Source organism: Podarcis pityusensis (assembly GCF_964106645.2).
Source record: "Podarcis pityusensis genome assembly, chromosome: 1".
NCBI lineage: Eukaryota > Metazoa > Chordata > Lepidosauria > Squamata > Lacertidae > Podarcis > Podarcis pityusensis.
This window is the reverse complement of record NC_138028.1, coordinates 87,399,652-87,415,104: the sequence shown is the minus strand read 5'-3', so window position 1 is coordinate 87,415,104 and position 15,453 is coordinate 87,399,652. Positions and strand designations below refer to the sequence as shown.

At 47.1% G+C, this 15,453-nt stretch overlaps 1 protein-coding gene across 1 annotated transcript; it reads right to left on the bottom strand.

The window, feature by feature from the left end:
• Positions 1–1,458: 1,458 nt before the first annotated feature.
• Positions 1,459–15,353, bottom strand: AAMP (angio associated migratory cell protein). The gene is made up of 11 exons (XM_081014166.1): positions 15,172–15,353; positions 13,432–13,557; positions 12,588–12,707; positions 11,544–11,683; positions 10,632–10,776; positions 9,629–9,712; positions 8,522–8,637; positions 5,539–5,633; positions 4,076–4,166; positions 3,028–3,182; positions 1,459–2,418 (listed from the first exon to the last, which is right to left on the bottom strand). The coding sequence occupies exons 1-11, from the start codon at positions 15,299–15,301 to the stop codon at positions 2,343–2,345; spliced, it is 1,278 nt and encodes a 425-aa protein (XP_080870292.1). The 5' UTR covers positions 15,302–15,353; the 3' UTR covers positions 1,459–2,342.
• Positions 15,354–15,453: the final 100 nt, after the last annotated feature.

Here is a 15,453-nt window from a genome sequence, read left to right as displayed (position 1 = left end):
AAAACGTGCATGCATAAAAAAATAAAAAGAACCACGGCAGGTGATGCAACCCAATTACAAAAAGTCATTTTCTATACTTTTTTCAATAGTTGACTGTTGAATTCCCACCACCTGTACAAACATACACAGGGCAGATCCACACTATACATTTTAAAGCATATTCAACGGACATCTGAAGTATACAACTTCCCCCAAACAATCCTGGTAATTAGAGTTTCCTCCTCACAGAGCTACCATATCCAGCACCCTTAACAAACCACAGTTCCCAGGATTCCTTGCTGGAGATCACATGCTTTGAAATCCAACCATGCCACCATTCTGCTCACAGATTAGCTTTTAATTCGGTGAAGACATCCACTGAAATAAAGGAGAATCCATTTCCCCCCTCTTCTCCTGCAGCCAACCCCCCCCCCCGCAAACCATTTTGGAGGGTCCCCACCACCACCACAGTAACAGGGGGGCCTTTGGGACTGCAGTGAGAAACGACCAAAAAACCACATCTCCTTTTCTTAAGTTGTCAGATGTGCCTGATGGATCAAAAGCAGTTTCACAAGCGCAAAGGTGCAAGAGGATTTCACACCTATTTCTCAGTCCACTTCTAAACACAAGGGACACCTCCATAGCACTCAAATTAGAAACCAATTGCCTCCTACTGGTGGGACAGGCTAATCCATCTGTCCCAGGATATCCTAAACAGATACTTGGCATTTTGTTTAAAATACTAGCATGTCTTTCCAGCTCCAGTCACACTTTATTTAGTCAGTAGCTACAGAGACAATTCAGAGCTAAATCAATCAACAGTCTGCTGAAGTATAAGATAGCTTTCTATGTTCACCTTCTACATAGGACCCTCCAGCAGATCCTCTGAACAAGACTTTTATGGCGACAATACACACAAAAAATGAGCAGCAACTCTGGGAAGCGGAGAACATGCTGGTGACAATCTTCCAAAGGCTCATGATTGGCGAAGACTGACTTCAAAGAAGTCCCTTGAGCTGTTAGTGGCTGTGGGGTAGGTAGTGTTAGCACAGGCAGCGAAAACTGCACCCCATGAACTTCCTCCTGCTACTGTTTCTCATAAGAGACACCGCATCCCCTCTCACCAACATTTTCTGTTCCTGCCTCCCTCAGCGCAGGGCAGCACTTCTTCCCCACCCTCCCCCTCTTCTGACACTGCGCTAGCCCTGGGAGAGAGGGAGCCCCCAACTCCTACCAAGGTCATCACAGCGTACAATACCTCAAAGAATAAGATGTCTAGAACAGTTGTGCTCTATTTGCATGCATCTGGCTGATACTGGGGTCAGATCTGTTATACAGTAGAGGTTACAGAGGAAGCCAAGAAACCACTGAGCACTTCCCAACAGAACCCCCAACTCAGCTCTCTTTGCTGAGACCAGGGAACTGGCTGGTGGAGGAGCAAGGGGTGCTTCTGTGTGTTCATTCATTCCCTCTTTCCAGTTTTTCAGGAACATAAGCACACATTTTTATTTTATTTAATAACCATTGGTTTGGGAGTAGACAACAGTCAACCAACTCACTGTTTGGCCATGAACAAATAGGTCCCCAAACAAAGTCCTTGCGAAAATGATAGCCTTTCTTTTTCATTTGTTCTTTTTTATTGCATCACGATGTCATCTGATATAGAAGAGGCCAGAGGGATCATCTGAACAAATTGTGTATTTGTTGCTGGAGAGATCCACTGCCCAACTCCCAGGCTGATCTATTCAACCAACCATAAGATGATGTTTCCAAGACAATGTGTGAGCGTCAGAACTCTCGCTAAAGCCGATCCCTCCCTGCCAAGCCACACGATTTGCTCACCCAAACCAAGGGCAAAGGTTTCAAACGGGGGAGGTGGGAGGACATACTTCCTTGTCATTTCAGAAGTTGCGAAGCCATCCACCTGTCCCAGCTTATGCAGAAACGGATGGAAGCCAATTCCTTTGATTAGCAGGGTTTTTGCACACTCCTTTGCAAGTTATACAAGGGGGAGCCATACCAGAAAAAATGCAGAAAAAGGCATGGCACACCTCTCCCACCACAGTCATGCAGATGATCTATCCCCCAGACCAGACACAGTGTGTTTGCACAACTTTGTAGCTCTTCAGAGTACTAGGCAGGGGGAATAATTAAAAGCTTCTCATCCAAAACTCCAAAAAATTAGCCCTCGGACAGTCGGGGGATAGGGTGGCAAAGCTTTCCCTTCCCAAAAACATTAGATGCCCTCTTAGGCGGGATGATAACCACCCTGCCCACCCCACCACAGTCCCACTGGTGTGGCCACTTGCATCCACACGGGGCTGCTTCTTCACAGTGCCAATCACTGCTCGAGAGGAGCCCTGTTAGCGGTCAGGGCGCTGCACACAGAAGACCTTGGCCTGGTGGTCGCCAGAAGTGGTAACCACAATGGAAGCGTCTCTGCAAGAAAGAGGCGACAAGAAGAGAAAAAGGTTTACCCCCAACAACAATTACTAATCAATGTCAGTGCAAGTTTCAACGGCCCAAGCCTCCCCTGGTTTTACTCAGGAGCAAGTCCTGTTCACCTCAATGAGGCTTAATCCCCAGCAAGCAAGCAAAAACCAACTAGAATAGTTATTTCACTTCCCTTCGCAACTCCTGGGTGGGGCAGATATCAGCAAGTCCCATTTTACATATAACAAAGGAAGGCAGGGAAAGCCAAAGTGCCCAAGGGATGAACCCTTTTTCCAAGTCCATTCTTCTCTGTGCCAAACCACATATTTCCATTTTAGTGTACGTGCACCGCTCTCTGCAAGAACCACAGATGGAGCCCTCCCTCCAAATGAAAAGGACAACTCTGAAGGGAGCTGGGAGGAAAAGAGCCTTAAGAACACAAGATGTATTTCCTTCCCCAGGAACCCTACTCACACCCACACAAAAACAAGCCATAGCTTAATGTATACTGTTCCGTATATCCTTGCCTTCCAATGTTTGCTTTCTGTGCTTCCCTCTGCACTCCTCCACACAGCACCCAGCACCTCCCCAAGGGCTCTTGCTCCAGGAACTCACTTGTTCAAAGCAAAGTCCAGGATTTCCGCTGAGTGGCCCCGGTACTCGCTGATCAGCTTGCCTGAGCGGGCGTCCCAGAGGCACACAGCCCCACCCAGGGTGCAGGTGTAGACCACGGGGGAACTCTCTTCCCACAGGAGCTGCACAATCCCCGACTGAAAATACAGAAGGAAAGGGTCCTATTAGTCACCAGCATTCCGACCCGCTTAGCATTTTAAACCAGGCCTTTTGTTGACTTGATTGACATCCTATGCCCTTTTAAAATGTGGGGTTTTCTTTGGGGGGGGGTGTTATTGGGTTGTTGTTTTTATTTTGTTTATGTATTTGGTGGTTTTGTATTTTGATTTTGTTCTGTGAACCACCCTGATACCTCCAGGTATAGGGCAGTATATTGGGAAGAAGAAGAAGAAGAAAGATCCTTCGCCCGCCTAAGGTCTTCTCACCATGAAATGTTGAATGAAACAAACTCTACTCACTACCTAAATCAGAGGTGGTTGGACACAAAGCCTGGACTACAAACTCAGTGCATGTTGCAATCAACCTGTCAGAGCAGAGTAAGCTTCCCAGGAAAGAAGACCGCTCAACCAGGAGAAGAGAAAGAATGAATTAAAGGAGAGCTTAGAAAATATGACCCTTCCCTCCATTATGTGTTCACCCATAATAGAGTTTTTGGGTGCTGTTTGCATGTAGGGGCTTTGGCTCAGGAAAGTTTCCTGCTGCAGCAAAGAAAGGGAGCCTGTGGCTCTCACGATGTTGTTGGACTCCAACACTCATCATCCCTGACCACTGGTGATGTTGCCCGGGGATGATGGAGTTGCGGTCCCAACAACATGTGCAGGGCCACTTCTACCCGAGGCACTAGGGACCTGTCTGAAGCTCCTGTCAGCAGCAGGGCTGCAAGGCAGAGGCCAGGACCCAGGACTTCTGTGAAGTCCTTGTGAAGCCCTTGGCTATTGCTGCATTCCTCCTGGATTGAACTGCTTCCTCCTGCCAACAGCAGCTCTTCCCAAAGCCCCCCAGCAATTCCCAGAAGGGTCTTCTCCACTACCTCATGCTGGCAGTTGTGTCTCAGGGTCTGTGTGGCGACGTCATAAATGGCCAAGGTCCCGTCCAAGTAGCCAACAGCAGCCAGCGGCATCCTGCATGACAACAAAGCCAGAGAAAAAGGAGCTTTTTTTAAAAAATGGGAGGCTTCTGGGTGCAACTTTTTGTGGAAAAGTAGGCAATGCGCTTTAATAAATAAATAAGCCCATCCAACAAAAAACAGTGTGTGATCTCCTCCCAGCAGAGTCCAAACCTCCCTGCAGGAAGGGCAGTCATTCAGGAGTCACCAGGCTGGCTCTTGTTCCTTCAGAAAAGGAGCAATGCAGGAGCTGCCTATGAAGGCAGGGTCTTTTCGAAATTAGGCGATAGCTTTCCCCTTAAATGGGTTCCACAAAATAGCACTTGACTTTGGCAGAAATGCTCACAAATATTCTCAAGAATTGTGTGTATCCTGTAATTGTAGTGCATGAGGGTAGAAACTGATCCTGAGAAGCCTCCCTATGAACCACGTTTAATTTTTTAAAACAAATCTCCTTTATTTTTTTCAGTCCTTCTGGCAGAGGATAGCCTTGAAAGCATGTGGGCAATGCCTGGTGAAATCTCAGAAGCCAGTAGGCTTCAAAGACTCAACCATCCCAACTACCCTGGGCAGGCCTTTGCCTTCTTGGGAAGATGCTTCCATCTGAAGTTTGTTTTCGAAATAGTCTGCCTCTTTCCCAACGTATTTTTACTTGATACAGTGGTACCTTGGGCTACATATGCTTCAGGTTACAGACTCCGCTAACCCAGAAATAGTACCTTGGGTTAAGAACTTTGCTTTAGGATGAGAACAGAAATCGGGCTCCGGTGGTGCGGCAGCAGCAGGAGGCCCCATTAGCTAAAGTGGTGCTTCAGGTTAAGAACAGACCTCTGGAACGAATTAAGTACTTAACCTGAGGTACCACTGTATAGTGGTTCCATGATATTGCTGTTTAATTGTTGTAAGCAGTCCCAAAGGATGCGTATGCATTCAAAGGGTGGGTGAAGAAAATGCCATGTAAAATAAACAATTTAGATTTCATGATACAGTGGTATCTAGCCCATATTGATCTTATACTAGATCAGACTTTGCCAACCTGGTGCCCTCCAGGTACTTTAAACTGCAACTCCCATAAGCCTCAACAAGCACTATCATAGTGGTTGGGCTGATTATAATAGTCCATAACATCTGTAGGGCACTGAGTTAGCAAAGGCTGCTCTACATTATGTTGCACGCAGTTGTCCCCTTCCATTCTGTTCATGCAAACCAGGGATGGGGAACTTGTGGTCCTCAAGACATTGTTGGACTACAACACTTATCACTCCTGACCACTGGCCGAGACTTGTGGGAACAAAATCGAGCAGGGCTGCAGGTTCCCCGTCCCTGATGGAAATGTTTCACTTATTTCAGTTCCGGGCAGTTCCCACAACCCAGAAGGCAATACTCACACATTGCAGAAGCCCAGAGATTCAACTGAGTTGGATTCAGCCTCCTCAGCAGAAGACTTGGGGACAATGGCCTTTTCCTTGAAAACAGACACAACCTGCAGGAAAGAAACAGCCAATGATAAGATAATGAGGGGTGGCCAACTCCCAAGGGACTGCGATTTACTTTCAGAATGAAAATCTCCGACAGCAAGAACTTCGTCTTCTGTTACAGATATCAGGAAAATCTAGGCAGGGGAGAGGGGGTGGGGCCAGGTGCTCTTAGAAGGGAGAAGAGTTTGGATTTGATATCCCGCTTTATCACTACCCGAAGGAGTCTCAAAGCGGCTAACATTCTCCTTTCCCTTCCTCCCCCACAACAAACACTCTGTGAGGTGAGTGGGGCTGAGAGACTTCAAAGAAGTGTGACTAACCCAAGGTCACCCAGCAGATGCATGTGGAGGAGCGGAGACGCGAACCCGGTTCCCCAGATTACGAGTCCACCACTCCTAACCACTACACCACACTGGCTCACCAGTGCAAAGGCAAAGGAAAATGAGGCCACGATCGACTGCAACCCCCTGGGGATCGACCAATCGATCCCGATCGACCTGTTGGACATCCCTGATATATACTACTCATGGGCAAGATCCAACAAAATGTAAAGAGCCTACAAACCTAGCTCAAAACACCACAGGAGACACCTGGAAAACCAGCCGTCACCACAGCATCCTCACTGGCCAACCAGAATAATAAATAAGAAGAATTATTATTATTATTGTTGTTGTTGTTGTTGTTATTTCAATGTCCCCAACATCTCACAATGTTCCTGCAATGGGGGAAGAACCCAACACCTCTGCTTAGAGCTGGTGAGGGGAAAGTGAAACTGCCCCGGCAACCTTCAGAGGCGAAGAAGAGAGGGTAAAGGCATTCTGAGCTTGGGGTGCCTGTTAGATGTGGAGGCAAGGTGATGTGTATTCACCTCTTTCTTCCTGCTCCAAGCTGGAGATGCAGAGCAGATAGAGAGTGGCAACAAATCCTGGGCCTCACTCCCTTCAGTTTTAGCTTGGCTTCAGAGGAAGTCACAGGCCCATCGCACTCACCAGAGCCTGGCTCCCCTCTCCGTGTGGTGGCAGCGGTGGCAGAGTGACATTGCAAAACCCTGACCATCCCCTACAAGAGCTACAACTGCCCCATAGATGTATGCACAGATAACACAAGACATGAAAAAGAGCCAGATGCACAAGGCATGGTAGAAGAAAGCTCCCTGTTTGCAGGGGTTACTGCATACAGTAGTTTAACTCTCTGATACTAGACAAGTTAAGAGTCAGGGTGGATTTGATTTAAATCAAATCAATTTAAATCACTAGTCAGTAAGACTTGGTTTAAATCTTCTTTTTACAGAAAGGCATTCCTGCTGGTATAATCTTAATATTTACAATGAGATGAAGGTTTCATTTTTGGAATAATAAATTTTCAGAGTAGTTTTTACAGTTACCGTATTTTTCGCCCTATAGGACGCACTTTTTCCCCTCCAAAAATGAAGGGGAAATGTGTGTGCAACCTATGGGGCGAATGCAGGCTTTCGCTGAAGCCTGGGGAGCGAGAGGGGTCAGTGCGCACCGACCCCTCTCGCTCTCCAGGCTTCGGGAAGCTCTCCGCAAGCCTTGGGAGTCTGCGGGAGTTCCCGTCGGGCTCCCTAGGCTTGCGGATAGCAGCCTGCATCTCGAAGCCTGGGGCGCGCTGCACACCGCGCTCCGGGCTTCAGTCCCCTGACCTGGTTTGGAGGCTGGCGGTGGGGAGAAGCGCGCTTCTCCCCGCCGCCAGCCCAACAAGCTGGGGGACAGCGGGGAGGCGGAGCGCCGCCATCCCGCTGTTCCCCAACCTGGTTTGGGCTTCAGGCAGATATCCGCAAAGCGTGGGAGCCCAGCGGGAAGTCGCGCTGGTCTCCCAAGGCTTGCGGAGAGCTGCCTGTTCTGGGGGCTGGGGCCGGGGGAAGCTCGGGCTTCCCCCGCCCCAGCCCCGTGCCTGGGGGGGAAATAAAATTTTTTTTCTTTATTTCTCCCCCCCCCCCAAAAAAAACCCAGGTGCGTCCTATGGGCCAGTCTGCCCTATGGGGCGAAAAATATGGTATATCAAAAATTACTGATTTGCTTATACTATCAGAAATACATAGACCAGACACGGGCAAACTCCAGCCCTCCAGATGTTTGGGACTACAATTCCTATCATCCCTGACCATTGGTCCTGTTAGCTAGGGATGATGGGAATTGTAGTCCCAAACATCTGGAGGGCCGGAGTTTGCCTATGCCTGACATAGACAAATAATTATGAAATTATTGTGAGGTTTAATGTTAACTGTTTATATATGGACAACTTTTCTGCTGTACTTTATTGGAAGGAGAAAAATGATCATTTCCTTAACAACAATTTAAACAATTTATTTAACTAAAACAATAACATTATAGTATATGTGTCCATGTTTGTTAAATGATGTGGTTAAACTGAAAGAAAAAAAACCTTTGAGTTTCAACACACATGAAAAACTTAAAACAAATCCTTATTTCCAGATGGCCTTCGGACTATAAAGTAACTTAAATAGAAAACTATCTTTAGAAAGATGTTTTCCTCCAAAAGCATTTTATTTTAAAAATCCAATTTAAATTTAAAAAATTGATTAAAATCAACAACATCCAATTTAAATTTTTAAAAATCATTGATTTTTATCCACCCTGGTGTAAAATCTGGACTAGGATCAGGTCCAGATTTCCACCCAAGGTCACTTCCCACCCAACCTACTTCGCAGGGTTGCTGTGACGGTGAAAGAAGGAAGGGGACAGAACTCCTGAGCTCCTTGGAAGAAGGGTGGAGTAAAAATGCAACTTCTATCCAAATGGGCAATACAAGATTGTGCTGAAACAAGCACAGTTTCTCACTCTCACACCCTGTGGGCTAAGGAAGTTCCCATGTATATTCATTCCAGCATGGAGGGGGAGAAGGCACCCACCTTGCCTGTTGCAGAGCTCACTAGCTTGGCATGGCAGTCAACAGAGCCTGTCAGGACTAGGCTGCCATCCTTATTGCTGGCCACGCACGTCAACGGGCCCTGGTGCCCGTCCTGACCTAGAAAAGGTGAGAGAGCAAAGATCACACGTCAAAGGGTGCCTAGGCGTGCGCTAAGACCTTCCACCTCCTTCATTGCCCTAAATAGTTGCTTGTGTCTTGGCTCACCATTTTTATTTTTGGATTTGCCAATTCTAAAGCACATTACAGCCACAAGAGAAAATAACAAAAAGACTATGACTTTTCATATAAGAACATGAAAACCATTAGAGAGGCTTGTGGCCTTTGCCTTGACTCATAATAACACCCTGTTATCTGCGAGCAGAAGTGGCTCAGTGGCCCTTGGGTGATGCAATTTCACAAGGTTGACCAACACACCTCTCTCCTCTGCCCCAACCCAGTGACTGATGAAGGGCTGCTGATACTTTTCAAAGCAATCCATCTCAGTCTTTGTTGTAGTTTAACTGATTCTCATAGAAAGGCAAGTGGATTCCTGCTGGATCAGACCAAAGGCCTCCAACATCCCGTTTCCACAGTGACCAGCCAGGTGCCTCTGGGAAGCCCACAAGGAGGTAGGAAAAAGCAGGCATAATCACAGGAACGCCCCTCCCATGACCTTTGTCCTGGTTAAGCTCACAAGGACAACAAAACGGCCTCTCCTAATACTATTCCCCAGTAACTGGCAATGTGGAAATCGTGACTAAGAGCTATAGCCTCATCCTCCATGTATTTGTCTTATTCCCATTTAAAAGCAACTAAGATGGTGACCATCATTACATCCCCCAAGAAGGGGAAGCCAATCTCCAAAGAGAGGAAATCCTGCAGAGGCTGCACAGTGAAAGCAGGGTTTTATTGTTTTTGTTTAGACCTTGGGATTCCATGTTTCTTGAAAGCCATCCATATTCCTCCCCCTCCTCAGGTTCTTTCCTGCCTTTACAGTTCCCGTGCAAAGCTAGTACTCTGAAAGAGGTTTCTGAGCAACACCTCCCCTTGCTCCAGCTTCCTGACAGCAAATAAATGGAAACAGGCAACCAAACAGAACCTTTGGTACCTTTGAGGACATGCAGCGAGCTGCCCTGCTTCAGATCCCAGATGCGCACGGTCCCATCTTCGTAACCGACCACAGCTCTCCTCCCTGCATTAAGCGTCTTTGTGTTAGTCACTCTGTCATATTCAGGGAGATCCCAAGGAAGCCCAAGAGTCAACCCCAACTGTAGCACGATCCCTTGCTATTACAGCCTTCCCCTCCAAATGTTTTAGACTACAGCTTCTTTCCTTGCTGGCCATAGGCCATGCTGGTCAAGGTTCAAAATTTATGGAGGTCACTAGGAAGGCTGCCTCTGTGCATAAAGGAACAGAGGATGTGCTTGGAAGAGGCAAATTTCACAGCAGCTACAGTCACACATGACACTAAACTATGGTTTGTTTTAACCATTCCACCCCCACTTTCAAAAAAACCCAGGAGTTGCCTTATAATCCAGCAAACAAACCATAGCTTGTTCCTCCAAAGCTTGGTTTGTTTTCCATCTAGCCTTGCCTTCTGCCTCTGTAACTTGGCCAATATCTGAGATGGAGTGGCCGAAAAACTGATTAAGCAATGCTGCTGGGTTCAGGCGTAACACAAAATCATAGTTAAAACGGCCAGGAGTCGTAAGTTGCCAAAACACAAACCATGGTTGCTCTGTTGGCTGGGTTCAAAGATTCAACCAACCAATAAGCCAGTGTGGTGCAGGGATTAGAGTGTTGGACTAGGACCCGAGACACCAGAGTTTACATCCCCTACTGAGCCATAAAGCTCACTGGGTGACACTGGGCCAGTCACTGTCTCTTAGCCTAACCTACCTCACAGGATTGTGTGGATTAAATGAAGAAGGGGAGAACTGTGTAGACCACCTTGAGCTCCTTGGAGGAAAGGTGGGGTATAAATATAACAAACAAACAAACCATGCTTTAGCATCATGGGTGAACCAAGCCGACATATTCTGCCATTGGACAGTGCCACGCCTATAACACTTCTGCAAGCTCATCCCCACATCGCAAGCCCTGCTCCTCACCATCAGGAAGGACATGACCACACGTAGCTGGACAGGACGGGCCTTGGAAGGTCTTGCACTCTCCACTAGGTATCTTCCACATCCAGGAGTTGCCATCAGCAGTGCCAGCCAGAAGGACATGGGACTGAGGGTGCCACTCCATCCACTGGGGTCAAGAAGAGAAAGAGAAAGCTAAGCTAAACTAGGAGAAAGCTGGGAACTAAGCAATACCAGAAAGGAGCCTGCTGCTTTGCACATGACCAACAAATTCTTTCTCACTGTGCAAAAGTTATCCAACAGCCAACTCTTAAATATGTACCCCAAACGTTTACTGTATAGCATTTATATAACACTTGAGATGGTGAAAATAGCTTCCCATATGCTCTTCTCAGTATTCCGTGCAAACAGGGGAGATGGAAGCTTGCCTAACATTACCTAGCAAATCTGCAGCCGAGGCGAGATTGCAGCTGGAGACTTCCAGCCTCCTAGCTCCCACTCTTTAGCCACCACATCACACCATCTCACCAGTACGCCTTGCTTACGACTGCAACCTAACATATAGGTTGTGCAATTGGCACGCTATGACGTTGCCATGTGGTTTTGTGAGCCTTTGTATGACTACGGCAGAGTGGCAAAGAACACAAATGAGCAAAACTGACAGCCTTGTTGTAGCAATTGTAACACTGTAGCTTGCACAGAAAGCATCAGTTTGTTCCATATTACATTGTTGCACCCAACCAAATTAGAAACTGTTCCAAATGGAATATTCCAAATGTCAGGCCTATAAAGCATTGCATTTCTGTCAGAGGAAATAATTTATCTGAATTATCTCACAGTTTTCTCCCTAGAATCAAGACAGTGGTCATGCTTTCCACTGGGAAATCTTCTCATGGTGAAACTTTTGCCCTGGAATTTATAGGCCCCATTTCTCACCTCCAAGTCACCCGCTTCGAAAGACCAGATCTCCTCTTTGGCATCTACCCGCCAGACTTTTATCAGTCCACTCATGTCACCCGTGGCCACGAATGTGGAATCATGGCTGAAACCAGCACAAGTGACGGAATCTTTGTGTCCTGGCGATAATGAAAAGAACAAGAACATGCATATTCGGAAATCAATCCCATTAAGTTCAATGGAGAGTCCTTCAAGATAAGCAAGATAGCATACCAGGAAGTGCCTGATATCTCTCCTTTGCCATGAACGCACTTCGTGGCCTGCAGGAAAGCCACCATCTTTCTCTACATCACTCTCTCACAGCCTCAACCCACTCCCTGCCAGCATTTGCAACATCAGGGTGATAATACTAATCTACCTTACAGGTCTGTTGTTGTGAAAGATAATGCAGAGAGAGTGCTCTGGACACTGTAAAGCACCATATAGCTATATATGTGTTTGCAACAGCGGAAGTATTAGTGTCCTGCTGTTCCTCCAGGGAGCTCAATAATATCACACACATCCTGCCTCAACACAATGAACAGTCCTGAAAATAATCATGGTGCTGGCAGGATATATATGGATCTTTCAGGCTCTAACTCCCGTGAACCCCAGCCACCATTGCTAATGGTCAACAATGATGAGTGTTGTAGTCCAACAACATTCAAAGCCCACAGGTGCCCCAGCCCTGTTGGAATTATTATTTCTTCAGTAGAGCAGGGCCATTATAGAGTATACCCTTAATGTGGAGTTATCCACATATGGCAATCTGCAGGCAGTCCTTTCAATGCCAGAAGTAAAAGGAGGGGATATTCAGTCACCTCAGAAATATAGATGTTTTCCATTGCTACACCTTCCTATCCAAATCACCAGCTGAAGAGTTTCCTAGATATAGATTTTTAGATATGGATCACTTTATCCCCAGGGCTATCCAAGATAGAGGGAAATAGTTGTTGTTAAAACTGTTTTATGCTGACCCCAGCAACACAAAGCAATTCAAATATTGGCATTAGAGTTGAAAGGCATTACCCAGAAGAGACTCACCTGAGCATTCAAAGAGGAGCTCACCATCACTGAGGCGCCACACAAAAGCCTTGTCATCTTCACCGCCTGTCACTGCCAGTGTGTTGGTCTTGGGGTCAAGACTGACGCAGAAAACAGATGCTAGGGGGAACAAACAGAACAATGTTAGCGACAGAAGCCAGACATACCTCTCTCACACACTCACAGTCCTATTGTGGGCATCCAAACAAGAGGAACCGAAAGGATCAGAGATGCAAAACCTGCCACCCTCCAAATATCATCATTGACCATGCTGGCTGGGAGCTGATGGAAGCTGGGAATCCAACAATATCTGGAGGGACACAAGTTCCCCATTCTTGACTGGGGCATAACTGTGTTGCTCTCTCCCAGCAAAACGTTAAGGAAAGAAGAGTGAAAGTGAAGCACACTCACAGCTGAAACAGCACCATCCTGTAGCCACAACAGCACAGCACTATAGAGAATTCACAGGTGCTTCCCCTCCATTCCTTGCTCAAGGGCACCTGGCCCTTTTAAGGTAAAAGAAAAACATAGAAGAGCACCATCTTGGAAAATACCAGCAGAGATGATTCACATCACCCACCCTGGCTTTAAATTAGCAGGGATGGGACTTAAAGTAGAAAGCAGGCTCACCGGCTAGTGTGAACTTGCATCAGCAACCCACCAATGGAATACCATGCTAGCCACTGACAAAGAGATGGTTAAATCCTTTATCAACCAGGTTTCTTTAGCAAATAATAATAAAGTAGTCTTGCCGAGCCACAAAATAGGCACAGAATAGGTAGGCCCAAACCTGGGGCACTAGATAATGAATGATATGCCTACTCTCATTCCTCTACCAGCTCACCCGTGTGTTTGGAGAACGTGACCTCACTGTCATCTTGGGCCTCCATGCCTTCCTCTGCCTCAACATCCTCCCAAGCAGCCTCCTCTTCATCTAAATCCACATCTTCCATTTCATCAGCCAGATCATCTGCAGAAGCAAACAAAGCAATGCTATTTTACAAAGCCAGTCAGCATGAAGGTTCCCCCCACCAACCCAGCATAATAAGTAAAAGCAGGTGTGCTAAACTGCGGCATCTCTGTGTGAGCTCACCATCCTGTTTAGAGGAGAAGAATGAACCTTACGTGGTAAACTGCCAACCTCAGTCCACAGCTAAGTGCCAGTAAGTCATAGTCGCAAAGGATTCAGACAAGTTGTAGAAATCACCAGCCCTAATCTCCTGTGCCCCTTCCACTCTATGTGGTCTGAAATGCTGCTGTCACTAGAACCTGAGCCTCTCAATTATATTCCTATGTCAAATTATAGATTGTAATGCATAATAGCCTTCCCTAACCTACATGAGACATCGGTTTTGATAATTATGGACCCCATCCTCCCTCTCTGTTCTCTTATTCATTGCCTCCAAACAGCTCCCCTTCTCCCATTCCCCCTGTGATTGCTACTCCATCACCTGCTTTGTACCTATACATTTTTTAAAGGCAGCAATCCTATGGCAAAATCCACCAGGATGAGCAACATAGGAAGCAGTGGGTCACCTTAGAGCCAACCCTAGCTCAGCCAAAGATAAGCCAGTGTACCTTGCTCATTCTGGCTCAGTCACAAGAGCTAAGGCCAATATAAGTCCCTCAAAAGGTGTGATGAGGGGGCAGAATTTGGACTGCACCCTAAGCCCATTCAGCTCAGTCATGTGACCTAGCAACCCAGCATAAAACACTGCTTTAAATGCTTGTTTTCTCTCTACCAAGCTCAGGCAGAAAGCTGCCCCCCAATGCCCCATGATGTTTGGACCTAGTGTAACTTTATGCTGGCTTAATTTACATCAGCTTACTTTATGGCAGCTTCTTGCACACAGAATTGTTCCCAAAGCCAAACAGCATGCAACTGAAATAATCACATATATTTCCCATGACTCCATTTCCCTCCTTTCCCTCTTGTTTCACTGTGTCCATTCTTGTAAGCCTCTTGGGGTAGGGACCTGTCTTTGTAATATTCTTGAGCTAGAGCACCTCCAAGCGGCCAGCTCTAAATCCATCCTGTCTCTGGGTGTATAAATAACAAAGATGTTGGTGAACACCAGAATATCGGTAAATGTATGTGCATCTGTGACCAAAAGATTGTTCACAGTGTATTATACTGTTTCCTGTATAATTCCCCTAGGGATGGGTTGTGAAAAAGATTCAAGGGCCAGTTTCCTCTTCTTTTTAACATTAGGGAGAAAGCGTGCGATTTACTACTTGACAGGCATAAATATAGTATATTACATATAAGGTTTCTAGGATTGCTCTAGGCACCCAACGGATGAACCAATGATTTATTGCACAAAACGAGGTCCAGCGTGCTAGGGGGTCATTTATGTTAAAATGTTTCGCTACCAGCTAGGCTGTAGTTTAGTGATGACCAAAGTCTCCTAACAAATAAATCTGACAGACTGAGTGGCGATAATGAGGATGGGGATGATGACACCTAACCGGTCAGCCCTCTTACTACTTTTCAGGGTGGTCACGTTTTCCTCTGCAAAAGTCCCTGGAAAAGGACCTCGATCCCAAGTCCCCGTCCCAGCCGCCCAGTCCCTCGCCTCTTTACCGGGTCCAGGCGCCTCAAGGTCCACCACCTCCACGATCTCCTCCGCGGCCCCCTCCTCATCGCCGGCTGCCATCAGCAGGAGCCCCTCCGAGGCCGCCTCCAAACCTGCCCCGTCTGCGGGTTCCGCCATGCTGACGACTTCAGCCTACCAGCAACCCGCACGCGCCTACGCCGATCTCCTTCTCCTCCCTCCCGTCGAGGGGGCGGGGTCAACGTCTCCGCCGCCAATCAGCGAAGCGGATCGGAACGGGCTAGCGAATCGGAGGAGGGGTCATCAGCGCG

Coding starts and splice junctions, on each gene's coding strand:
- AAMP (XM_081014166.1), bottom strand. CDS start 15,301: ATGGCGGAACCCGCAGACGGGGCAGGTTTGGAGGCGGCCTCGGAGGGG. Junction 11,684..12,587: donor GCTCCTCTTTGAATGCTCAG/GTGAGTCTCTTC, acceptor CATTATCGCCAG/GACACAAAGATTCCGTCACT. Junction 8,638..9,628: donor CTCGCTGCATGTCCTCAAAG/GTACCAAAGGTT, acceptor CACCTTTTCTAG/GTCAGGACGGGCACCAGGGC.